General features: G+C 44.1%; 1 protein-coding gene across 1 annotated transcript in view; it reads left to right on the forward strand.

The window, feature by feature from the left end:
- Window positions 1-27,310, forward strand: part of LOC147669001 (disintegrin and metalloproteinase domain-containing protein 9-like) — a gene marked incomplete at its 3' end in the record, with an annotated part of 870,311 nt that overhangs the window by 142,644 nt on the left and 700,357 nt on the right. Inside the window, exon 8 of the mRNA XM_086948294.1 lies at window positions 25,147-25,234. Within this exon, the coding sequence (XP_086804420.1) occupies window positions 25,147-25,234 (88 nt within the window). The remainder of the gene's footprint in view (window positions 1-25,146; window positions 25,235-27,310) is intronic.

Raw genomic sequence — 27,310 nt, forward strand, 5'->3', positions numbered from 1 at the left:
TGGCATGCAGACCTTACAAAATGTCTTTAGGCTGTTGTCTGCTACTGTGTGAGGCTTCAGTGACTAGGTTTTGGGCTCTATTTCTCTTTCATACCTTGACAGTACAAATGAGACTTCAGCTATAAGCCAGGGCCGTACTGTATGAGCCCTTAGATTCTTTCGAATATGAAATCAAAAGATTTTCTCTTCACTTGGATGAACGTGCATCAAGTTTAAATACACTTTGTACCTTATCTTGGAAAGACTCAGACCTTGAGATCTGTGATGTAAAATACACAAATTACTGTATGCATTCGAGTGCACACTTACTTAATGTAATGTATACCTAAATCTAACCATTATGTATAGTATGTAAAATATTTGCAATACATATGTGAAATAATTTTTATACCGGCTTAAAGTGCTATCATAGCCTTTGAATGATTGCAGGAAGCCTTAGTTCATGTCAGCATAATCTTGTCTTGAAGTCGGCATAGTCAAGTGACAGTTGCAGATTTAGAAGTCAGCTCTCTACCGTACCCCACTGTATCACCTTCATCTCAAGGACTTCTTGCATTTTTCCAATGAGAAGATCTAAGCACCAACTTGTTAGTGTCTATCTTGAGTCTCAGTTATCACACATTCTTTGCTCATCTTGACTCACTGAAGAAAATGTATAGAAGCAAAGTAAAAATGTTCAGAATTTAGAATTATGAGCACCAGTGGTTCACAAGCTGGTCTATTAACTCTGCGAATTGTGCTTCAGATATGTTTGCTGCTTGCTATACTTTATCATTAAACATGTTAGCAGGCGCAGCAAGAATGACTCATGGGTAGGGGGGGCATGGGGAGGACACGGTACAGGGTCATAAAAAAAAACAATTAAAGCTTACTTTGAGGCCAGGTCCCACCTCTTCTTGGCTCCTGCTCTCCTGCCTCCGACAGGAGCAGGAAGCAGGCAACCAGGCTCCAGGGGCGGCTCTAGGCTTATAGCGGCCCTGGGCAGGGAGCGTAGGTAGGTGCCCCGGAAGAAGGGATCTGCGCAGGGCGGAGCCCCGCGGAGCTCAGGAAGGTGTTACAGAGCCGTAGGCCGCCAAATCCCTGCCAGGGGCCGCCACGTAAATATGTATCCATCCTGAGAGGATTATTATATTAAGGATATATATTGGCGTGGTGGCCCCTGGGGTTTGGCGGCCCTGTGCATGTGCACAGCTTGCACATGCCTAAGGCCGCCCCTGCAGGCTCCCTCCCCTAAGCCAATCACAATCCTGCGGTGCAGCATTGTTATTGGTCTGGAGTGCTGTAACACGGCGCTCAGCCAGGGGCTAGAGGGGTGAGCATGGTCTCCATGCAGGCTACATTGGAGAAGGGCAAAGTGTGCATGACTGGTTTGGGCTGCCCAAACAGTTTTTGCACACTCAGAGTGGGCACAGCACTCTTTCTCTGCCCTGCTAGGAGAGCAGAGCAGCCCTGCCCACCCGCCCACCGACAAAGCAAACATAACATGGTAATAACTAAAAGTTATTACCATTTTATGGTTTTGCTTCTCACGCTGCAAGAAAGCAGTGGGGCGACACTCCTCCCCCATAGCGGAAGAGCCGCCGCTGCTTGTTAGACTTCTCTGGGCTTGCACGAGTGTCTGTTTTGTTTCACACTACCAAAATAATACATGATATAAATAATGAAAACATGCATTTTTAGTGAATGAATCGATGAAGGAATACATAAGTGAATAAAATGGGGAGTGCATTAATGGTGAAAACACAAAGCACATTACATAAGTGATCTGGGACTGTCCAATATCATGCGGTGGAGGCTAGGTTCTACTGCATTATATCTAGGACACGTTCGGAGTCTTTTGGAAAAAATGTTTTGCAGTCAACTGAGAGTTAGGCATGTGCGGTGTGAGCAACTCAACTGAATATAGTTAAATCGGAAATTTCTAGTTAGCTGTTATCTGGATCGGTTTGTTCTATCCCAGTCCTCGCCTTGTGATCATTCTACAGATGGATTCCCAGCGAGTTCTGACTGCACCAAAATTAGAATCGTTCATGTGGAATAGTAGCATAAATATGAGAATAATGACCTCATGTTCCTTACCCAAACAGCAAATGCTGTACTGCAATTGCTGGCGAGTCATCACACCCAAACCCCACAATTTATATATGTGTGTAAAATGCTGGTGTACTCTCAAGTGATCGGATGGTATGGCATGCTGTAAAGTCAGAAACAACGCTGAAAATTAAAGTTGAAGGGGCATATTACCAAGGGGGCGATAGGCAATTATCGCCGATTTAGCAGCCATTTTTCGGCCACTAAGCGGCGATAATTCTATCGCCCTATTAGCAAGCTGTCGCTAACTGATGTTAGAGACAGCTTGTAGGCGAAAGTGAGCGGTTTGGGGCCCGCTTTGCATGTCCGCGATATTTATCGCTAATGACATGCAAAGTGGGCGTACCCCACCAGTTAGCGACTGAAAGCAGTCGCTAACGTCGCTATCGCCTATTAGCAAGGCAGGCGTAGCATTGGAAATATTCGTGCTAAGCGCGAATAACTCCAAATACTAACACCTGCCCAGATCAGTTCTTAGCCATGTTATCCAATGGGAAATGGATAACATGGCTAAGAGCATTTTGTCCCTAATGCGTGAATATCGCTGTACTCTCAGCAATATTCACGCATTTCGCCACTATCGCTGGATATTTTAGCACAATGGAGAAAAACGTTGCTAATAGCATGTTTCTCCGCTAACATATCCAGCAATAGGCAGCAATAAAAAAATTGTCGCGAAGCCTATTTAGCAATAAATATCGCTACTTGTTGGTAATATGCCCCAAAGTGTTTATTAAAGAGGAACACAGGAGCGGGGTAGGACGCAGCCTACACAAGTCTTCTTCCCAGTCAAACTGGCAACCAGCAAGGAATATGGAACCTTGCTTAGAATGCATGAGGGAAAGAAGATTGAAAGAAATCAGTTCTAATAGTAAGAGAACAACATGACACATGCAATCACCTTTCATCATCGAAGATGCTTCATATATGTGCATGCCTCTGCTTCACCATAATTTCAACTGTGTCCCCTGCTCAACAGTTTCAAACCCAAGAAGACACCACAAAGGGGGACCTGGGAGAAAGCCGTTTTCAAACTGGTTTGTTTTAGCAATTTTAGCCAGCAATGAAGTGCTTTATGAACTAAGCCTGGGAGCACCTCTTTCAATGGCCGTTACTTCCAAATAGCTTTTGTTACAGGTAATGACTACAGAGCTTGCTCACCGTATAGTCTATCATGCGTTTCGCCGTTAGCCATCTTATCACCCACTCTAGCAGTGCTGCCAAATAAAACCATTCAACATCTAACACCCCCAATGCCCTTTAGTTATTGGTAACATCACGTTTGTGTTGTTTGCTCTATTCTGCCCTCTCCCCCTACGAGTTCTCTCACAAAGATGGTCCGTTCTTTTTTTTAAAAACTGTCTGGGTAACCTCATTGGCATACAAGTGAAGCAATGTAATATTCGTGGCAGAACAACCAGCCTCATCAGGGAGCATCGCGCCTTAACTGATATTGAGCTGCCTGTGTTCGATAATGCCCTATTGAGATTGCGCGCATTATAGTTCTTAGATATCCTATATATTCTGATGCCCACATATGTAAAGGTCTTGTATCATCAGTTCATGTGCTATCACTGGATTCACCAGTCCCCAGGTGTCTATATTTCTTGAAACAGATTGGATGCCTATGTAGGATAGCCGCCTTCTTAGGAGCGTCACGAAACATGTCCTCACTGAATGGCAGTTGGCCACTTCTCCATCATGTCATCTGCGCTTGACAAATACGATTTCAATGATAGGTGCATTTGTTTCTCAGACATTTACCACTCCCAATGAGGCTTCTGCACATGGCTGTTTCACTTCATCCCCCCCTACCTAATGGCTGTCATATATAACTCCTTTACTTCTCAATGAAGCATAGCTACTTGGCCATGCATAGGTAACTAGACTTCTTCTAACAGTTTTTCTAGTAATTTCTGGGTTTACTTTTTAGTTTCCATTGTACTGAAGAGAGGGTGACCACCTCGCTTTAGTTGATTATGGACACTGTCTCTAGTCCTGAGCAGGTGTTACGGATACCATCTCTAGTCCTGAACAGGGGATTACAGATACAATCTGTTTTCCCGAACAGGTGATTACAGATACCGTCTCCAGTCATGAACAGCTGATTACTGATCCTGTCTCCAGTCCTGAACAGGTAATTACGAATACTGTCTCTAGTCCTGAACAGATGATTTCAGATATGATCTCTTGTCCTGAACAGGTGATTACGGATACAGTCTCCGGCCATGACCGGGTGATTACAGATACCGTATCAAGTCCTGAACAGGTGATTATGGATACCATCTCTAGTCCTCAACAGGTGGTTATGGATACAATCTTTAGTCCTGAACAGGTGATTACAGATACCATCTCTAGTCCTGAACAAGTGATTACAGATACAATCTGTCTTCCAGAACAGGTGATTACAGATACCGTCTCTAGTCCTGAACAAGTGATTACAAATACAATCTGTTTTCCAGAACAGGTGATTACAGATACCGTCTCCACTCCTGAACAGGTGATTACAGATACTGTCTCTAGTCCTGAACAGGTGGTTACGGATACCATCTCTAGTCCTGAACAGGTGATTACAGATACAATCTGTTTTCCAGAACAAGTGATTACAGATACTGTCTCCACTCATGAACAGGTGATTACCGATACAATCTGTTTTCCAGAACAAGTGATTACAGATACCATCTCCACTCCTGAACAGGTGATTCCAGATGCTGTCTCGAGTCCTGAACAGTTGATTATGGACACCATTTCCAGGTCTGCACAGGTGATTAGAGATACTGTCTCTAGTCCTGAACAGGTGGTTACGGATACCATCTCTAGTCCTAAACAGGTGGTTGCGGATACCATCTCTAGTTCTGAACAGGTGATTACAGATACAATCTGTTTTCCGTAACAGGTGATTACAAATACCGTCTCCACTCCTGAACAGGTGATTACAAATACTGTCTCCACTTCTGAACAGGTAATTATAGACACCATCTCCCGTCCTCAACAGGTGATTACAGATATGGTCTCTAGTCCTGAACACGTGATTATGGACACTGTCTCTAGTCCTGAACTGGTGATTACGGATACCATCTCTAGTCCTGAACAGGTGGTTAAGGATACCATCTCTAGTCCTGAACAGGTGATTACAGATACAATCTGTTTTCCAAAACAGGTGATTACAGATACCGTCTCCACTGCTGAACAGGTGATTATGGACACCGTCTCCACTCCTGAACAGATGGTTACAGACACCATCTCTAGTCCTGAACAGGTGATTACAGATACCATCTCTAGTCCTGAACAGGTGATTATGAATACCATCTCCTAGTCCTGAACAGGTGATTACAGATATTGTTTCTAGTCCTGAACAGGTCATTACAGATACCATCTCTAGCCCCGAACAGGTGATTAAAGACACCATCTCCAGGCCTGAACAGGTGATTACAGATACCATCTCTAGTCCTGAACAGGTGATTACAGATACCATCTCTAGTCCTGAACAGGTGATTACAGATACAATCTGTTTTCCAGAACAGGTGATTATGGATACTGTCTCTTGTCCTAAACAGGTGAATATGGATACCATCTCAAGTCCTGAACAGGTGATTATGAATGACATCCCTAGTCCTGAACATGTGAATATGGATTCTGTCTCTTGTCTGGAACAGGTGGTTACGGATACTGTTTTTAATCCTGAGCAAATAATTACAGATACCATCTCTAGTCCTGAACCGGTGATTACAGATACCGTCTCCAGTCCTGAACGGGTGATTTCGGATACCGTTTCTAGTCCTGAGCAGGTGATTACGGATACTTTTTTTAGTCCTGAGCAAGTGATTACAGATACAATCTCTAGTCCTAAGCAGGTGATTACAGATGCCGCCTCTAGTCCGTAGCAGGTGATTATAGATACCGTCTCCAGTCCTTAACAGGTGTTTACAGATACCATCTCCAGTCCTGAACAGGTGATTACAGATACCGTCTATATTCCTGAACAGGTGATTATGGACACTGTCCCTAGTCCTGAACAGGGGATTACGGATACTGTCTCTAGACCTGAACAGGTGATAATGGACACCTTCTCCAGTCCTTAACAGATGATTACAGATACCATCTCTAGTCCTGAACAGGTCATTACAGATACTGTCTCTAGTCCTGAACAAGTGATTACGGATACTGTCTCTAGTCCTGAACAGGTGATTACAGATACTGTCTCTAGTCTTTCATAGGTGATTACGAATATCATCTCTAGTCCTGAACATGTGATTACAGATACTGTCTCTAGTCCTGAACATGTGATTACAGATACTGTCTGTAGCCCTGAACATGTGATTTCAGATACTGTCTCTAGTCCTGAATAGGTGATTACGGATACCGTTTCTAATCCAGAGCAAGTGATTACAGACATTGTCTCCACTCCTGAACAAGTGATTATGGACACCGTCTCCTGTCCTGAACAGATGGTTACAGATACCATCTGTAGTCCTGAACAGGTGATTACGGATACCATCTCCGGCCCTGAACAGGTGATTACAGATACCATCTCTAGTCCTGAACAGGTGATTATGAATACTGTCTCTTGTCCTGAACAGGTGATTATGAATACTGTTGGAAATGGCCTTTTTTACAGGGTTATCCCCAAACTTTTTACTTCTTCCTCCTATTTTTTCCTGACCTGCCGTTGTTGGCTTTAGGACTCTGGGCACTTTACCACTGCTGAGCACTGCTAAAGTGCATATGCTCTCTGTGAAAATTGTTATCATGATTGGTTCTCCTTGATTGGCATATTTGTTTTACCTGTAGGTCCCTAGTAAAGGGCACTGAGTGTGCCAGGTCAGGTAAATCATATGCTACTAGTGGCCTTGCAGCGCTGATTGTGCCACCCACATGAGTAGTCCTGAAAATAGGTCTAAGGCTTGCCACCGCGGTGCCTGTGCGCAGAGTGTTAACTGCCATGTCGACTTGGCAAGTGCACCCACTTGCCAGGCCCTACCCTTCTCTTTTCTTGTACATAGGACACTCCTATGGTAGGCCCAAGGTATCCCCTGGGCAGGGTGCAGTGTATGTGAAAGGTAGGACATGTTCTGGTGTGTGTAAAATGTCCTGGTAGTGAAATACTGCCAATTTAGTTTTTCACTATTGAAAGGCTATCTTGCCCCACAGACAGAACGGGGAATGCTTTGTAACATTTTACATGCATATCCTCCCATAGGGATAAGATAGAAAAATCGAGTTTAGTATCCCTGAACTCAGAATTTAATAACACATCTTTTAGTAAAGATGGTTTTTAATTTGTGTGTTTGAAAATACCACTTTTTTGAAAGTGGCTATTTTCTAGTTCAACCATCCTGTGTGCCTCTGCCTGGTTGTGGATTGACTGTCTTGCTTTGGAGTGACAGGGGCTGGGGAGGTGCAGTGGCTCCTGGAGTTTGGATGAGTCAGCACTAGGCTGAATAGGCCTGATCTGCATTTGGAGTGGTGGAAGGAGTAGCACCTGTACCTGAATAGGGCTGTGCCTGCCTGAGCAAATGATTACAGATACCATCTCTAGTCCTGAACAGGTGATTACAGATACTGTCTCCAGTCCTGAACGGGTGATTTCGGATACCGTTTCTAGTTCTGAGCAGGTGATTACGGATACTTTTTTTAGTCCTGAGCAAGTGATTACAGATACAATCTCTAGTCCTAAGCAGGTGATTACAGATGCCGCCTCTAGTCCGTAGCAGGTGATTATAGATACCGTCTCCAGTCCTGAACAGGTGATTACAGATACCATCTCCAGTCCTGAACAGGTGATTACAGATACCGTCTATATTCCTGAACAGGTGATTATGGACACTGTCCCCAGTCCTGAACACTTGGTTACGGATACTGTCTCTAGTCCGAAACATGTGATTATAGACACCGTCTCCAGTCCAGAACAGATGATTATGGATGCCATCTCTAGTCCTGAACAGGTGATAATGGACACCTTCTCCAGTCATTAACAGGTGATTACAGATACCATCTCTAGTCCTGAACAGGTCATTACAGATACTGTCACTAGTCCTGAACAAGTGATTACGGATACTGTCTCTAGTCCTAAACAGGTGATTACAGATACTGTCTCTAGTCCTGAAAGGTGATTACGAATATCATCTCTAGTCCTGAACATGTGATTACAGATACTGTCATTAGTCCTGAATATGTGATTACAGATACTGTCTCTAGCCCTGAACATGTGATTTCAGATACTGTCTCTAGTCCTGAACAGGTGATTACGGATACCGTTTCTAGTCCAGAGCAATTGATTACAGACGTTTCTCCACTCCTGAACAAGTGATTATGAACACCGTCTCCTGTCCTGAACAGATAGTTACAGATACCATCTGTAGTCCTGAACAGGTGATTACGGATACCATGCTGGCCCCGCCCCCCATGTGGTGTGTCTGGAGCCAAGGCTCACACTGACAATGGATGTTGTTGTGCACTTGCAGGATGCCCCACAGAACTGGTTTGAACTGGGCTCCAAGCCCCTTGCGCAAAGAGAACAAACACATTTTGGGGTATAAGTATCAGGCCCCATACCCCGGACTTTAGATCATTCCTGGAATTCAAGAGGAACCTTTGCCAAGGACAAGTGCTGGAGAGACTGAGGAGAAGTACTGCCCTTGCTGTGTGTCTGGGGTTGGCCTGCAGTCGCTGTTTCTGCTAAGGAAAGAAGAAGGACTTTGCTGTGTCCCCTGCTTGAAGGAAATCTCCAAGGGCCTGAAGTGAGCTGGCCTCCTGTTCAGAAGTCTCAGAGAGACAAAGACTTTACCCCCAGTTCCCTTGAACTCTACTGCTGTGAGTTGTTCTTGCCTGCTAAGAGGTGCCTGTGCCAGTTTTCGGCCTCTGGAGGTTGTTGCTCCTGTTTGGGAGCTGGAAGAAAGAACAAATGTGAAGAACTGCTAAAATTGACACATCGCTGTTCTAGCGGCTGTTTTCTCGACGCATCTCAGTGGCGAGAGAAGAATTTTCACACAACGTGGTGCCGCTACAAAATTCATCGCAGCGTCTGTCACAGCTGCAAGAATCAACGCATCAAGGTATCGTGGCGGAAGAGGACTAATGCTGTGCCAGTCGACGCCGCCGAATCGATTGCTGACGCATCCTGGATTTCCACGCATCGTACCTATGCAGCACGCTTTCCCGACGCATCACCTGTGAACCGAAACAGACACGAAGAATTGACCATCACTTCCCATACAGACCAGATTTGACGCAACTCCTCCTCTGCGTGTCGTAGATCTGTTGCATCGCCTCCCCAAGGTCTCAGGAGTGTTGCATCTCTTTGTTTTCCGACTCTGCCACGGTTTGGCTTTTTGAACTTTGACACATCTACAGGTACTTTGGTGAAAAGTCACGTATCCATAGTTTTCTATGGTGCAAGTTCTTGAAACCTTCTGAAAGTCATATTTTTAACTATGTATGCTGGATTTTTGTTTTGGTCTTGTTTAGTTTAGCTAAAGGTACTTTTTTTTTAACTGGTGTGGTGTCATTTTGTAGTGTTTTCACTGTGTTACTGTGAGTGTTGGTACAAATACTTTACACATTGCCTTTGGGATAAGCCTGTCTGCTTGTGCCAAGCTACCAAGGGGGTGAGCAGGGGTTATCTAGAGTGTGTATTCCCCTTCCCCCGACAAGAAGCAAGGGCTCATATTAGGACACAGGTACCTACCTCTGCCAACTAGAGACCCTCATGTCTAACAGATACCATCTCTAGTCCTGCACAGGTGATTACGGATACTGTTTCTAGTCCTGATCAAGTGATTACGGATACCACCTCTAGTCCTGAACAGGTGATTACAGATACCACCTCTAGTCCTGAACATGTGATTACCAGCCGCGTAGCTGGGGGGGGTGCGGGGGGGGGGGGCGGTCCGCCCCAGGCGGCACCACTTTTGAGGCGGCAGAGGTGGCTGCAGCGGCCGCACGGGCGGGCCGGCACTGGAGGAGGCCCGGCCGAGGCCCGTTGCGGCCGCGGAGGCCTGTGAGCTGTGACTAGGGCGGCGCGGTGGTCCGTGCCGTTGGCGCAGGGCAGCGCCTGCTTTACACAAAATAATCAGTTTTACTTTTGACCCGAGGGCCGGCCGTGCGGTGACACCCGTCGGACGGGACGGACAGTGGCAGTAATTCAGATCGATCAGGCCATCTCCCATTCGATTTAGGCACAGTAGCACACACCATGATGCATTTAAATGTACACCTGTCAGCTCGGTTGGTTTCACTTCCGATTATTTAGCACGACGTCATCAACAGGGCCCCCACCTCCCAGCCTCGCTCACAGGCCAGGGCCGTCAATCAGGTAGCGTGCGCGGTGCGCACTGTCGCAACCAATGACGGCCCTGTAACATTTTGGGCCAGCCCTCTCACCGCCGCGCCAGTGTGACCTGTGACGCGTTACACGCTGCGGCTGCGCGCTCACTGCCCCAGCCCCTCCCGTGACCCGTCGTGTTGAGGAGTGCGTGGACTGTGGAGAGAGACCGCCACCACCATTCTTCCTGCCTGTCCTGGTCGGGGCCCTGCTGCCCTCAGCCCTGCCCTACAGTTCAGCGCTTTACAGTACTCACTGACTGTACTGTCTCTCTGTCACGTGTCACCCTGTGCTGTGGGCTGTCACTGTGTGGCTGAGGGGGGCGGTACTCTGCGCGACACGATGACACACACCAAAGTAATAGAGGTGAGAGAGAGAGAGTCGGTCGCAGCGGGCCGGGGGCCTGGGGCTGGGGGCCAGGGGAGTCGAGTCCAGAGAATGCCTTTTGAAGTTTAATTTATTCCAGAAATACTTTTGGGGGCGCGGGGAGTCGAGTCTAGTCCAGAGAATGCCTTTGAAGTAATTAATTTATTCCAGAAATACTTTTGTGACAAGTTGTGCTCAAATCGACCACCATATCAGCCAGGATCGAAAATCACAGCCGTGATGACAATGGCAATGCATGATATCTTCTTTCTGAGTTCAAGCACATTTAGAAGCAAGCAAGACCGTCGATGGACGAGCTTGAGGATAATACGGTGCTTAGATAAGGTCAGGTCAGGGCAGCTTGCATCCCCAATAAGAGCTCTGCCAACACAGCAGTGTACTTGGCAAACATGAATAAGATCTTTGTGAGGCATCGCCAAACACTCAACTGTGAAATCACCATGCTTGAAATCAACAATGACAAGACTTCTTCCCCCAGAATCTACATTTACATGACGTTTGAACTTTGGCATTTGCAAAACACATAGCTGCCATAACCTGGGAGTCCTAGTACTAGGGACTGTACTGAAAGATGTACATTAACTGGGGCAGCTTTTTAGAACATCCAGGTTTGTAATTCTTTCCTGAAAACAGCTTCGGACAAGTGTAGGCAGTGACGGTTCCAGAGTTCTGGGGCCAGATATTCAAAGGAGCGTCCCCATTTGTCTGAACTGCTCCACGCTCAAGGCGACGCCAGGTGAAGAATTCTTAGATCGACGTGTAGTAGTGGGGGCATAAGGATGAATCAAGTGCTGGATACATCGTTGGCCAGAGCCTGTTTTTTGTAGCTCGTGCCAACTCTTTCTAACGTGTGGTTTATTTCCTACCTGAAACCAGAAGGCAATATGGATTACATTACTGACTTCTTGTTTTCACGGGTGTTGAGATGGGGGCAGACATACCACGGTGGTGGGGTTTGATTTTATAGCTGAGTTTCAAATCGCTATGTGTGACTGTGACATCTTCATAATTTCAGTGTAATTATGAGTGACATTTCAACTACTATGAGTGACACTGTCTTGCAAGCATAGCTGCCAAGGTTTCAGATTGCTATGTGTGACACTGTCATAATTTTGGAGCAATTATGAGTGACATTACGAGGACTATGAGTGACGCATTATTGCGAGCAAAATCAAGCAATGAAGACAAGGAAAACATTTAAATATCAGAAATTATCCCCATTTGAACAACGAGAAACTCTATGATCATCTTAAAACGTATGTAAAACACCAGAAATTGAAGGCATCTAAACAGACACAGACTGTGTGACTACCGTATCAGAGGTCAGGCAGGCACAGCAGCTGTTAATAAAATGATATCATTGATCTGCTCATTCATGACCTGCGCTAGCCTAAAAAAGAGAAATTAATAGCATAGCAAGTGCAACTAGGTTGGTTATACCATCACTCATTCTCAGGCATTATTGGTTGCTAGTGCAATAAGATCAAAACGAATGCTGGGAAGTGTCAGCGCAAAACCCGGTGGTGTTTTGCTCTTAACATGCGATCGTGCAAATAAATGAATAAAAACAAATTGCACTATCACAAAAGTGTAAAGTGAAGTCCTAAAAAAAGTTATACATTATATTATACTGGTTTTACACATATTCAAAGAAAGAATGGTGCGAGGCCCCGGGTCCGGCGCACAAGGAGAAGCATGTTACTTAGTAGATCTTTTATGCTTCATTGGTTACAAAGTCTGCATTTCCTAATATTTTTATAGGGTTAAGGCATTAGGCATCTGCTTCAGAGGTGCCCAGTAACTATCAGGGAATAACAATTGGTGAGATAACCCTGGAGGTTAAAGTATTTCTTGGAAAAATTGCTTTTTTGTGTTGTCTCAAATCTGACTCGAAGTAGTATAGAAGGTTAATGTGCCTGCAAAGCATATCATATAATATGAAAGTGACATATTTTGTTTTAATGTAGCTAGGTAAGGTTACTGTTTTTAACACAGCCAGATCCTTTTGTTATTTGCAGTTTAAAAATAGTAAGCCTTTTAATAATAGCACAGTGAGCTATGTAGGATATGTGACTGCAACTACTTTTAACCCTCACTGACTCATGCTACTACTTTTAACCCTCACTGACTCATGCAACAACACATCTTGTTCACTGATTTACACGCTTGCATGATTTATTTTCAACCTGTATGTGTTATTAAAATCGCTCTGACACTCTGCATTGGGATGTGTAGCGTTATAAAAGAAAGTAAAATAGTACTATTTAAATTGTGTGTAAATACTGGGACAGACCAACACATCTGAGATACTTTCAGTACATGCACTTACATAAAGGGGCCTAACAAAGTCAAAACCATGCCTCTTAAGTACCTGTGAAGAGATAACCAGCTGTATGGTTGCTGCTGCTTAGAAGTAATGACAGGGCGCGACCCCTGGTTGTTGCCTTTGGGCCACCAGAGTGGGCTGTTCATCCAGTCTGTGTTGGCAAGGTGGAGCTGACTGATCCCTTTGTGCTGTGTTTAGTTCTAAGGGTGCACACAGTGAGTCAGTCCCTGTGTTAATAATTAATTTGCTGTTTTTGAAAGGTAAAGAAACAGGCTTAGACACTGTTAGGTTGGTTTTGGGTCTCCAGAGCACAACACGTTTGTGCAGGTCCCCACTGCTTTAATGGGGGGACTATGATGTATGGTCATTTAATGGTCAGCTGTAGAGGATGGATCCCTGAACAGTGTCATGTATGTGCATGTTTGCTTTGTGCTGAGGGGTAATTGTTCACACAGCTGTCTGATGGATGTCCCATGTGTTTTTTCTGAGTCCCCAGATAGATCATGCGGGGTATTCAACTGTCTAGCCTTTGACCGTGCCATGTATGTGCATTTTTGCACACTTTGAACTATTTTTCCATCATCTCAAGAGTAGCCCTAGTTTACAGTATTGTGGCTTTTTATCGTTATTTGTCTTGTGTTAAGTCTATGCATAAAGATACGTATTTTTTATAACTACTTGTGTGGTGTCCCTTTGTAGTGTTCTTCACTGTGTTACTGTGTATGATCATAAATGCTTTACACACTGCCTCTGAGATAAGCCTAGCTGCTCGTGCTACGTTACCACAGGGTTGAGCAGGGGTTATCTAAAGGGTGTAGCCCCCTTACTCTGACTTAGGAAGAAGGGTCCCCTCTTGGACAGTGGCCAGCCATTGCCAACTAGAGACCCCCATTTCTAACAAACAACCATTGCGATTTTGAGAGGAGTAAACATCTCAATGCCCATTAGATTCCCCATGTTAGACTAATGTTCTGATTTGTAACCTTTGCCTCTAATTGCAAAGCGCTCTGATATCCTTCGGGTTCAAGTTTGCGCTATATAAAACTTTATAAATAACTAAATGTAACTTTCATGATCGAGGTAACTGTTAGCAGCAATACTACGTGTCTCTCCTCGGAGACTCGGACATCTTTGAAGTGCTCACCGTCCTTTTTCCCCAGCACCCCCCCACCCCCCCTCCCCAGGGGGCGGCAATCTGAAGGGTAGCCCCGGGCGCCACAAGCTCTAGCTACGCCCCTGGTGATTACAGATACCATCTCTCGTCCTGAACAGGTGATTTTGGACACCATCTCCAGTCCTGAACAGGTGAGTACAGATACCATCTCTCGTCCTGAACAGGTGATTATGGACACCATCTCCAGTCCTGAACAGGTGAGTACAGATACCATCTCTTGTCCTGGACAGGTGATTACGGATACCATCTCCGACCCTGAACAGGTGATTACAGATACTGTTTCCAGTCCTGAACAGTTGATTACGGGAGAAGTTCTGAGCCCTGATTTCAGCGGTTAGTCTAATTAATTCAATAGAGGCAAAATAATGCTACTACACGTGGAATGCATTAGGCTATAACACAAAAGACCTGAATCAAAACAGTCTATAATGTCCTGAAGGGAGATGTCACCCTAATTCCGGACATAGTTTGTTTACCGATCCAGGAATCGGACGGAGAAGTTCAGACAGCATCATCCTGAATGGTGGGATGCAGCACAAATCGAACTATCTTACATACTAAACTGCTTAGTTGCTGTCTAGATGTTCACCCCATGTCCTGGGTTACTAAATTGAATTCTGTTTTTCAGTTTTCATAACTGTTGATCCTTTTTTAAATCCTCGCCCCCGGTGCTCTGCCTACATTCCCACCTCCTGCTGAAAGTTCCCTTCTCCACTTTTGGCACTGTATTAAGATACAGTTCTAATTTTTCTCCTTAATCCTTTGTTTCAATCTGATGTGCATAATTTTACTGCACACTATTCTTTGTATCCCTTTGATCCTGCGGCGTACTAACTGCACCAGATACTTCGCTTCCATATACTCACCTGAGCCCATAAACACACAAATATAATTGAGTAAACCTCTGGAGTCAAATTTTATAATATTTCCACTTTTTTCAAGATTAGTTATTTAATACTCCTAACTAACCTTTCACTGATCAAAACTTTCTTTCCTCTGGTCGATGGACCATTAGTTGAAGTAGTTGATGGTGAAAATTAGCATAAAATTAACTATTCTTTATTCAATGTAAATAACCATAGACTCAGGAAAGTTTTAAATCTTTATCTAAATTTCAAACGCATGTGAACCATCTCAAATACACAGTGCAGTCACCATCATTCTTATGAGAGAAAATGTAATTAATTAATCATCAAAACACATACTTTGGACAAAGACTTCAGGATAGGAACCAGGACACGATAGTTGACCTCTCTAAAATACCAACAACTGCATTGCACCCTTCTCTGATACTCTCTTCCTCTTCAAGATTCTGCCGCTATCTTCTGCTCTAATGGAATTAATTAGGATAGAAAGTTCTGCGCAAGTTCTGCATTTGGTTCTTCATCAGCATCTCAGAGCATCTCTCCCAGTATCAGTATCTCCCGCAGCAGCTCTGCATTCAGCAAGACCTCATCCGACTAACTAACTAAAGCTATCTTAATTATACCTTTCGTTCTTCATGTTCCACCCATTAATGTTTCAATATCGTAAAAATACGAAATCTGATTGGTCAGGCAAGGGGGAAGATCATCACATCATGCTTACATGTCATCTAAATCAGTTTGCCTATTGTTCACAAACCCATCCCCTTAATTTCTATTCATAATTGTATTTCACACCCGCATTCACATATTATTTGCAACTTTATTTTAACAGTCTGAATACAAGTCCACATCGTTGAACTTTTCACCATTCGTTCCCAGGGTATAATACTTTGCAACCTTGACTCGTTCAAATTCTATGTCATCATTCCGTGTTAACTTACAGTGGACATGCCCAGTCTTCTATTTACTCAGCTTACTTCAGTTATACATGAGAGGCCCAAATACGCACTAGTGACAAAGTCAAAAGACAGATGTTACTTTGACAAATAAAATGGTTGCACCCTATACCACCCACCTCTACTCTATCCCAGTTTATTTATTAGACTTATCCCTGCATTAGCTGTAGTAAAAACCACTTGAATTAGTTCAAACAAGCAGATGTCATGCACGCGATTCTTCAAGATTCAATTTTAGTGTCTTCTGCGCATACGCAAGAATTTCCCTCCAAGCGATAGCTTTTCATGAGGCTTAGATGCAGTTGACGCATGTGCAGTAAAGATTTCCCAGTTTAGAGCGGTATTAGTCCTTCGTCCATGTCATTCTCGTTAGTAAACACATAAGCAAGCTTCACTAACCCGCATATTCATGTGGTGCGCTCTAGTTTTACACAAAACAATTTTAATAACTTGTTAGTTAGATAAAGGAGTGGATTGCTCCAAGCAAGTCTCTTTTCTATGAGTCCTTGCTCCATCACCTTCAAGTGGGTAGTCAGTCCTGTCCAGTGTGCTCGGTCTCTGACAGGTCCCAGGTATCCTTCCACTCCTCAATGCTAGGCATGGTCAGTAATATTTATTTTTCCTTTGTCCTGAAGGAATGTTATTTTTTTGTGGTAGGAAAGATCAGACGTTTAGCCAATATTGGCAAAGATGTATACCACAATACCTACTCATCCCAAAATGTGCCAAGGAATAGCAGTGCCTGCAAGGGCCACCTTGTCCCAGCGGTGTTCATCACTCTAATGCATAGATTGGTTACAGGTGGCCAGGCTGTTTGTCACCCATGGACTTCCATCATGGCTGAGCAGTCAGCAGCTTCCAGAGGTATGCACGAATATAGATGAGACTGATGTTTGCTGTCTTATCTGTGGGCTTTTCCCTGCCTGCACAAGGTGTGCACAACAGAGGAGACCGTGGCTCAGAGGGCTTCAATGAACTGAGAGGTCTGCATGACTTAGGTGCCCCTCAGAGATAGACACTTCATAGTTGGAATGCTTCTCTTGCCTCAGGCGGTGCAATATGTCTTCTGAAGGAGCTGACCACCTGTCCCAATCAACAGGTAGAATATATTAGAGGAGGGTCAACCACAGACTTCTCCTGACTTCAAATAGAGCCCTATGGGAAAAACTAGGACCACTGCAAACCAACCACCACTGTCATAGTGCTGCGTAAGGGAAAGAAGAAAAGTCCCATATTTGATCAATTTTTGAATTACTTATAAGGCATGCGTAAACTAAGCTGGGTTCATGGTTCTCAGACTGCAAACAAAAGAGGAAGCCTGAACTCGCCTACTAACATCCAATAACAAACATCAGCAATGCAATAGGTCTCACATTTGTTAAAGTTACAGCTGTTGGCATTGAAAAATGACAATGTTTTTTACTTTTGTTTTATTATTTAAAGTGGAGTGATCATTTTTTGTATAGCGCTATTGCCATTGTTGTTACCTTGCTGTGCTGGAGAACGAGTCAATGGGAAATAGGTTATATATGAGGGGAGATAAGAGTAATTTGCTGCCTGAAAAGAAAAAATAACAACATCCTGGAAAAAGCAAATACTTAGACGGAATGCAAGATCACGTAAAGCATGTGAAATGTAAGCAGGAACAACATGGTTACTGCGGGGCTCGCAATATGCTTTGACATGCCTATGGCAATGGAAAGGCACAGGGAGATGCAGCTCCGAAGCTGCAACTAAAATATAAAGTGTGGCGCTAGAAAAATGGGCGTCAGGCTGAGAGTTTAAGTATGTTGGAAGTGATTGCAAACATGGAGATGGGTGAGCCACGCCATGCAGAACATAAGAAAGGCACAGCCGCCATACTTGAAGATACAGCTCGGCATGCTGCGCTGCAACATTTATAAACAAGTAGGCCCCAAGGGAACATATAAACACCTACAGTGTAACAACACTGTGTTGTTGGGCGGTGCTCATGACCGAAAAACGGAAGTCTGTATCGGGAGTACCAACCAATGAGGAGCCAGCAAACAAGAGCGATGCAGGAGTGAACCAATGCCAAGCAGCAGGTGGGATTAGACTCCATATAGTGATTACAGCAGGTCTTCCAGACAGCGCATGCGCACTGCCTAGGCTCGACCTAATAAAATGCAAGGAGTTTTTTAGGATTTTTCTAAAGGTGAGGTGATTTGCAATCATTCTTACTGAGAGTCATTCAGTTCCAATGTTTAGGCGCAAGGTGGCAAAAATCATGCCCTCCAGTATGAGCCCTTGTGATTTTTGGCAGATGTAATGACAATAATTGCCTGAGCCAAGCACACGAGATGGGCAGTATGGATGTATAACACCAACCCTCTCCAATTTTTCTAGGCCATAAAAAAATGTGCATGAAAGAGAGGCACTTGAACTAATTATACTGTTTCAAGGGCAGCCAGCTCATGTCTACCCAGTCCTCCAAGATATGACAGAGTTTCTAAAGGCCTGCACTGGTCTTATTGTGAAAGTTCACAACTGCTGCAGCCTTTTCCATCAAACAGTCTGCCCCGATAGACACCATGGCAGTTTTAAATTCTGGATATCAGACAAGCAGAAATTTCTAGCTCATGCATGGACATGAAAAGAACGGAGAGCACTCTTCTAGTGGTGTAGAGCAGACAAAACAAATGTTATCCAGGATGGAACTAAAGGCTTAAGTAAGGCACCTGAGTCTAGAACCGTCACAAGAGATTAAACTTTACAGGCAGGTCCATACATTTAGGCCAGGTGATGTTGTCCCAACAGGTGATAGAATTGCCCAAGGTCAGCAACTCTGTCTTCCTCTTGTCTATTTTTAGGAGGTTGCCAGTCTTCCAAACAATCTCTCACGCTCAGGGTTGTGGTCAAAGCCAGGTTATCCATCCTGAAGACCTGTATATGAGACAGCTCTCAAATGAAATGACCTGGTGAGATTCGACAAGGAGGTGCATATAAATATTGAAAAAGAAGGATGGGAGATGAGTTCAGTGGGACAAGCTCCTTCCCTTCAACCTCAGCTCCTCTCAAAGGAGGGTGCAAAATGATTTACTGCAGCCCAATATAAAGGAGGCCACTGTATCAAAGCTGCAGAGCTACCCCTCAGAATTATTGCCCCTGTATCCTGCCTCATCCTGATTGGCCTTCATCAAGAATTGTTATTCAGAACCTTCTCCGTACTTAGGTGGAAACCCACGTGCCAGAGTAGGTTATCTTCCTCCAAATAGCTAAAAACTTGACCCTCAATCCGCAATGATCTGTTAGTAGTTAAAATCACTGGGGTATTTACTCAAAAGTTGGAGATTCCCCCATTTTCTGTGACGGAGGCTGTGATGGAGGATACATCTATGGATAGGCTCAAATTGAGCAGATGGGTGTTAGAAATGGGGTTTTCTGGTTGGCTAAATTATACACCAAAGCCAGGCAAACCCCACCATTCTAATCTAGGTAAGCTAGATACATAACTGAGATAACTAGTGCTCACCCTCTAGTAGCTTGGCACAAAGCAGGCAGGCTCATCGAAAGAGGCAATGTGTACAGTATTTGTGCAACACACCCACACAGTAATGCAATGAATACACCACATAACGACTCCACACAGGTTTATAAAAAAATAGCTGTTTATATTATGATCAACATAAGACCAAATGATAATAATACAGTGTATACAGTTATATCGCTTTGAAGTATGCATATGAAATGACAGTGCTGACAGAAATAGGGTTGCTTTGCTTAGGGTAATTACAGCAGTATTCCTATGGAGAGTGCCGGAGGAGCACTTGTGATCAATGCTTGTTGCAGTCATCTGGACGGAGGGTGTGAGGAACAGGGATCCCGGCAAGGGATCAAAAGTTATGTGTCTTGTGCCGAGCAGGCTCCAAGGTACCTCCAAACCAAGAATTAGCCACAGGTCTCTCGGGCCTGGGTGCACAAGTTATTGTGCCGCCGTGCAGCCCTGGGGGACATAGTACCTCTCAGTGCAGGAGCGGTTCTCACAACACTCGGGACCCTCATGTGGGGAGAGAGGATCGTCATTGGGCCGTGTGGGGCTGGTCTCGGGCAGTCGCAGCAGGTTCAGCAAAGTTCCACTGATCTCCTCTGTTGCACATAGCATGGCCTCGGCATATGCATCACTTCCAGGGACGCTTGGCTGTTATGGCAATGCAGGACTGCACTGGAAAGGCTTCCCTCGACTAGTTGGCGCTGGCTCAGGCCCAACGGGGTGCTTTTACTCAGCGAGTGGTGCTGAACTTAATACTTGCAGCACAAAGAGAGCGCTGTATGGCAGTGAAGTGTGGAGTTTGTCTGTTTATAGTGAAGTCCTTCCTGATGCAGAGTAGAGCACTGGGGATGCGCTGGTGCCCGTAGGGTGGCTCTTTCATCAGAATAATAAAAATCCAGGAAGTGAAGTCCTTTATGGACCTGAGACTTTGAGGAACAAGGGGCAAGCCAACAAGCCCTTGGAAAACACTCAAAGTCACAATGCAGAGGTAGCAGGCATCAGGCCAGCACAGCAAGGTAGGCACAGTGGCAGTCCCTTCTGCAGCTCAACGAGCAGCAGGCCAACACATCAGAGCAGTTTGCCAAGTGGCAGTCCCTCCTGGCAGTATAGCAGTCCTTCTGGCAATGTGCATATGTAGCGCCAGCAAAGTCTGGATAAAGGTTCAAAAGTGTCTAATTTGATGTGGTCAAAGACCCAGTACTTATACCCATATGTGCCTTTTTAGGTCGAGCCTAGCGTTGGAGCGCATGTGCTGCACGCTCTGATAGACATGCTGTTTTAGGTATGATGTTGAAATGATGTGGAAACCTTCACCCATCTTTTTCATTGGCTGGTATCCTTGTCCATGGTAAATGATGGCTTCCGATTGATAATGAGGCTTCTTAGTCCCTCCTTGTTACCGCCCTGTCTCTTTTTGTGACCGGCCATCAGGACTGGATCTGTTACTTGCGGCGTTACACTGTCTCCTCCATTAGTCAGTAAGCACTTTTTTTTTCATTCGGCTTTGGCAAGGGCGGCCGAATGTTTATTTTTGCATTGCGCTTTCACTTTAACAATAGCTGCCTGCCAACGCCAGGAGTTCTGTGTGTGGCGGCAGCTATCGTTAAAGTGAAAGCGCAATGCAAATATAAACAAACTGCTGCTTTTGCACAATGGTAACAGCTTGTTTTTTCTGTTACGGAGGCATGTAGGCCCAATGCTGGCTCCATGCAGACATTGATCATTGATTTTATTCTAAATGGAGAGTGCGCCAGCAGACTAGAAATCCGAGAATTTATTACGATTTCTTCAAGAGGCACTTTAGCTCAAGCGTTCTCATTACTGTCTTTACCATGTTACTTATTTTTCATTTCATGTCATTTGATGTGTAAAGGGTGCACGCAGGAATCAGAACAATATGCTAGGATACCACTGTGCATGCTGAAACAGCCTGCTCGTAAAAGACCCAGAGAGAATAAAATGCATTTTTTGTGTTCAGCAGAAACCTCAAGAGGGATTTTAGTTAACGTTCCAGCTTACTCAGAAAAGATAAAGCGGCATAAAGCCCGATTGTATTCTTGATTGAACGATTCTTGCAAATTAACATTTTCATATCGACAAATAAAAGGTGATCGTGCACCCTCGGCTTCACCCACGAGACGTCGACCCTACAGACCCTCCTGCGCCTCGTGATTGGTTGCTCGTTGATGAGCCAATTGGCTATCGCTCTAATCGACGCACAGTGACATTATTCGGAATGTGCCAACCAGCAACGAGTGGTAGAATGTCGGCCATTAATATTCAGCTACAAAATCATTTGCATGCTTATGTATGGGTGATTATTCGCTAGCCCATTTGAAAGAGTCCATTTATGGTTCAACAGCTAGACAAATGTGTTCAGTTTTTGAGGTGTTTCTGTTGGCACGAGACTAGTTCAAACAGGTATGTTAGCTCATGGCTAAAAGTCTGACATCCAGGCTTTTATTACAGAGCCATGGGACCAAGGACTGCGAATTATCGTCGGCCTCAGCCTTTGCCTACAGAAACCATCGTTCAGGCCAGTTGATTATGGTATCTTCTCAAATATTTTAGAACGGTTGATTCATCTTCAGAGATGGTTTGTTTGTGTGGTTAGGAAAATGCTGTAGGCCAGAGAGAAATACAATCAATGCCAAGTCATTCTATACAATGGGATATTTTTAAATGTGCTGTAGCTTTTGTATATCATTAATAAAACTATGTGCAGAAAGGAGTATGTGACCACTACAGACTGCTAAATTTAACACATGCATATTTTCAATAATAAATACATATTCGCTATGTAGTCACAGAGGTCAATGTTGATCAATTTAGCTTGTTTAGACAGAAATGGTGGCTCACATTAGTAAAGTTCAAAGATTTCTATCATAAAACAAACACAGCGTAGTTAGTGGTAAAATATGCTCACCTCATCGTTAGATGTAACAAATATTACTAGCAAGTTTTTTTGATAGTATGTATTATGCACCAGCATATCTAAGCAGGAAAGTCCAATCTTACATTCCTTAAAAGGAGCTAAGATGAGGAGTTGTAAAAGCTTAATAATTGTGCTTGGGATTCTTGAGCTCCACCCAGGGCTAGTTGGGTATCCATGATTAGGTAGGATCTCTTTCTGTAGAGCAGCGGAAAAATGTGAAACTCAGGTCCCTTATGAGATTTGCCCGTGAAATGTAGTTTTAAACAATGGTAGAAATGGTTCCCTTCGGGTCATTGTATGGTTTGTGGTTTCACAGTGTGATTTTTATATTTTGATGTGTTGGCACATTAGCAACACAGGGAGAAAACTAGTGGGGTGGTTTTCCAAGAAATGGAATCTAGCCCAGGAAGTCCCTGATTTGCCAAAGTAGCGCTTCCTTTTTAGGTCCAGCCTGGGCAGCGCATGCGCTGCTCTGCGAGGCATACAGTATTCGAGTATGGACTTGAAGCCCTGCCCATATTTGCCTTGTGTCATTGTCCTTTGTAAATGCTGGCTTCTGATTTGTTCAATAGACTTGTTAGTCCCTCCTTAGTCCCGCCTTGTCTTCATTTGTAACCTCCCATGAGGACTGCACCTTTTACTTTGGTTGTTACACGATACGTCTCATTTAGTCTGTAAGCACTATTTTCTTTAATGATTTTCACCTACTGTAGGCACCATATGCTTTCCAGCAATGCTCTTCCACTTTCAAAGTATCCCGGACAATGGCAGGCGCTTCTTTGAAATGCAATAGGTCTCACATTTATAAGATTTTGAGCTATTGGCATTGTAAATGACGCTGCCTTTTATTTTTGTGTTAATTATCAAAACAGATAAGACATTGTCATTTACAATGCCAATAGCTTAAACTCTCGCAAATGTGAGACCTACTGTATTGCAAATGCTTGTTTATATAGGGGTGACTGAAATGGCGCTCTCTGAAGTGCACAAAGATCACTTCCAACCCAGTCCTGTCTGCCAGGCTATAAGTGGGGGGTAATCAGTCCTTTGTGTGGAGTTAGGCCACTACCTTTTGAAGTGTACGGTGAGCTCCTTCCACCAGCCTGCCCAAGAAGGGCCATCAGAATGCAGATGTATGTAGATGAGCACTCAGCCACACCTAGCCTTCCTGTGTTTATGGTTGTCTGGAGGGAATGCAAAAAGGGGAACTGCCACACAGCCCAGATGTGTATTGGAGATAGTCTGCAAAGCACAGAGAGTTATAAGCACATAGAAATGTCCACTTTCCGAAAGGGCCATTTCTAAAACTGTAATGTGAAATCCACCTTCACCAGTAAGGAGGATTTATGATTGCCTTTCTAAATATACCAAACATAAAAAAGGTATCCCTTTCTGGTCAATAATTACCACTTACAACTGTATGAGGGAATTCCCAATGCTAACCTATGAGAATAGTAGGCCTCACAGTACTGAAAAACAAAATAGGCTTTTTGTCACTACCAGATCATGCAAAACATTAAAGTACATGTCCTACCCCTTACTTACACAGCAACCTGTCTATAGGTCTACTTAGGGCCTACTTTTGGGGTATACTTTTTTTTGTGTTTTAACAGGGGCGTTTAAGGCTTGGCAAGTAGTTTTCAAATGCCAAGTCAAAGTGGCAGTAAACTGTACACACAGGCCCTGCAGTGGCAGCCCTGAGACATGGTCAGGGGGCTACAAGCAGTGCTGCGGGCCCATTAGTAGCATTTAATTTACAAACCTTGTGCACATGTAGTGCACTTTACTAGGGACTTATACGTAAATTAAATACGACAATTGGGTATGAGCCAATGTTATCATGATTTAGAGGGAGAGCCTTGTACTGGTTAGCACTGGTGGTTGGCTGGGGTAGACTGCCCAGTCCTAAAGCCAACAAAAAAGAGGTCAGAAAAATGGGAGTAGGAAGTCAAAAAGTTTGGGGTGACCCTTCGAAGAGGGTCATTTTTTCAATAAAAGTCACGCAGGTCTTAAGGAGGGATGGTAGCTGATGGAAGAAGGATAATGGGTGTGGGTCCTTGGGGAGTCAAACATCTCCTGGACCAGAAGAGAGGTAAAAGATGGCCATGTTGAACTTGGCCCAGATAATGAAATTGATAGGCAATCAGAGATTCGTTTTACCCTTGATGACTTTGTGTTCTGTGTGTGATTCAGACTCCTTTTGGAGTTTTGATGGAATGAATCATCCCACAAAGGATCCCGTTACATGATGTGTTCATAGTGCTCATGTAAGCTGCTCTGCAATAAGCATTTTTGTTCTCCATGAGGTCTGTTGCAGGAAAATATGAGTCTCTTTGATGTCCAAAGACAAATTTGAGGTGCTTTATTGGTTGCTTCTCCCAAACTATTGAGCAGAGTGGACACACAGGTATGGGAGCTCTCTCTTATTTACTATGCAAAGTGCATCCTTCTTCTCCTACTTGTGCCTAAGGAAAACGAGGTTAATCCTTGTGGTCAGCATCTCCATTGAGTGCAACTGGGATGACCTAGAGCTACATAAGGATCTGCCTGTATTCATGCTATGTGTTTTTCTTGCAGAGGCCGAGGTCCCTATGATAATGGTGTGCTTGGAATGGCGTTCGTTGGCACTGTCTGCTCACCAACTATTGGAAGCTCCATAAGCGCTGTAAGACCCTCATTGTAGATATATTTTGACTGAGAAAACATAATGATCATTCCATAGCCACTCTCAATCGCAACCCAAATGATCATAAACCATTCACCTATTGCTGAAATAACTACTAATATTGTGCCCAGACTCCACAGTTACCACACCAACCATTCCCAACCTCTATATGTATATTTTTCTGCTCTTTTCTCTGCATCTGCACTGCCCATTCCTGGAGTCTACCAGTCCCAGCTATTCAGACTGTCTCCTGACCTCCCCTGAGGGCCCCTTATGCTACTAACAAGGGTAACATTGTACAGTACTCCCTTCGATTGTACTTCATATTCCTCCTCACTGTACTGAGAGTCCAATTACATCCCACTGAGGTCACAACTCCTTGACCTGGGGGCCATCTCACAATAAAGTGGGTGACTTGAAATTGCACTTGGATCCTCTGACGTTACTGAGACTTCTCTGGCAATGTACTGCAAATCCCATAACCCTTTACTCGTTATTCTGACATGATACTGAAGGTTTGCTTGAAATGTACTGCGGCTATGCTGGCATTGTACTAGCCATTTTTTACCCTAGGTTCTTCATGGAAATGCTATTATTCTTGAATTTACATTTGTAATGCAGTGGGTTGTGCACGACTATCTATTTTGTTGGGTTACAGCAAGAGACAGATCATGGTTGTGCTACAAGTGACACATTCACATCGTTTTTCCACCACTCGCAATCAATGCTAGGAATTACCACACACCAGCCCAGAGCTCCACTCTCTCCATAAGTCAAAACACTGCTCATTCACTTAACCCTGTCGATGCTCATGACGAGCTCAGCTCGTCATGAGGCACAGTTGAGCTGTGCTTATGACGAGCTGAGCTCGTCATGAAACCATAGAATTCAAGGAATTTCAGCACAGGAGGGGAAAAGTCACAGCAGCCAAGGTGTTAAGCACCACTCATTTACAGCCAAGAAAACTACACTCACCCATATATGGAACAATAGTCAGTCGTAATCACGCATAGCACTACTCACCAACACATCATCCTATCACATGTATGATGTGTAAACACACATTACAACCCTATGTTAAGACCTCCCCTAAAAGTAGATATAAAACTATTACAGGTGGACTAATAAATGCACGTTCCATGTGCAAGAATGCTCTGCACATATATGATCTACTCGCAGAGAACAATCTGGATTGTCTTATGATTACGGAGACATGGCTAAGAGAATGGTCAAATCCAGATATTACCTGTGCACTACCACCTGGCTATAAGATACAAAGACTCAACAGACCTATACATAGAGGAGGGGGAATTGCTATCATACACAGTGAGACACTCACATGCAGCATTTCGGAGCTACAAGATATTAAAGGTGCAGAAAGCTTAGCCTTCAATATACAGGCTCATGACTCCTTCATGTTCTCTGGAGCATTAATCTACCGCCCCCCAGGACAAATGGATAATTTTCTGGATAGCATGGGGGAAGTAATTACCGCTTTGACGCTTAAAGCAGCTAACTTCACACTACTGGGAGATATAAACATTCACCTTGATAATATGACAGACTCAAATGCACAATGTTTTAAAGCTATCATGCAGGTGCTTGGATTAAAGATTCTTACAAAAGACCCCACACACATCGCGGGCCATATCTTAGATTGCGTCTGTTCTAACCTTGAGACCATTAAAGTATCTACCCCTTTGCCTCAGACGTGGACTGACCATAGCTTTATACCATTTCACCTCGTAACAAGGGAAATTAACAAAACTCAACCAAATGGACCCAGACATCAGAAACCAACTCCCTGCTGGACAAAAATAATTGAACATCCGGATCTACCCATATGGGTTAAAGAAAACAAACCTCTGACCATTGAGAATGTGATTTCTGATCATCTTAACCATGAAAAATGGATGAGAACCATAGGGGAAAAAATAATCTCGGGAGGAGCAACTAAATCAAAACCTAAACAAGGGAAAATCTCAGCCCCCTGGTACACAAAAGATCTAAAAGAGACACTACGCACAGTACGCAAGCTCGAACGTACATGGCGTAAACACTATAAAAAAGAGGACC

The sequence above is a fragment of the Lissotriton vulgaris genome, unplaced genomic scaffold (assembly GCF_964263255.1).
Source record: "Lissotriton vulgaris unplaced genomic scaffold, aLisVul1.2 SCAFFOLD_840, whole genome shotgun sequence".
Classification (NCBI taxonomy): domain Eukaryota; kingdom Metazoa; phylum Chordata; class Amphibia; order Caudata; family Salamandridae; genus Lissotriton; species Lissotriton vulgaris.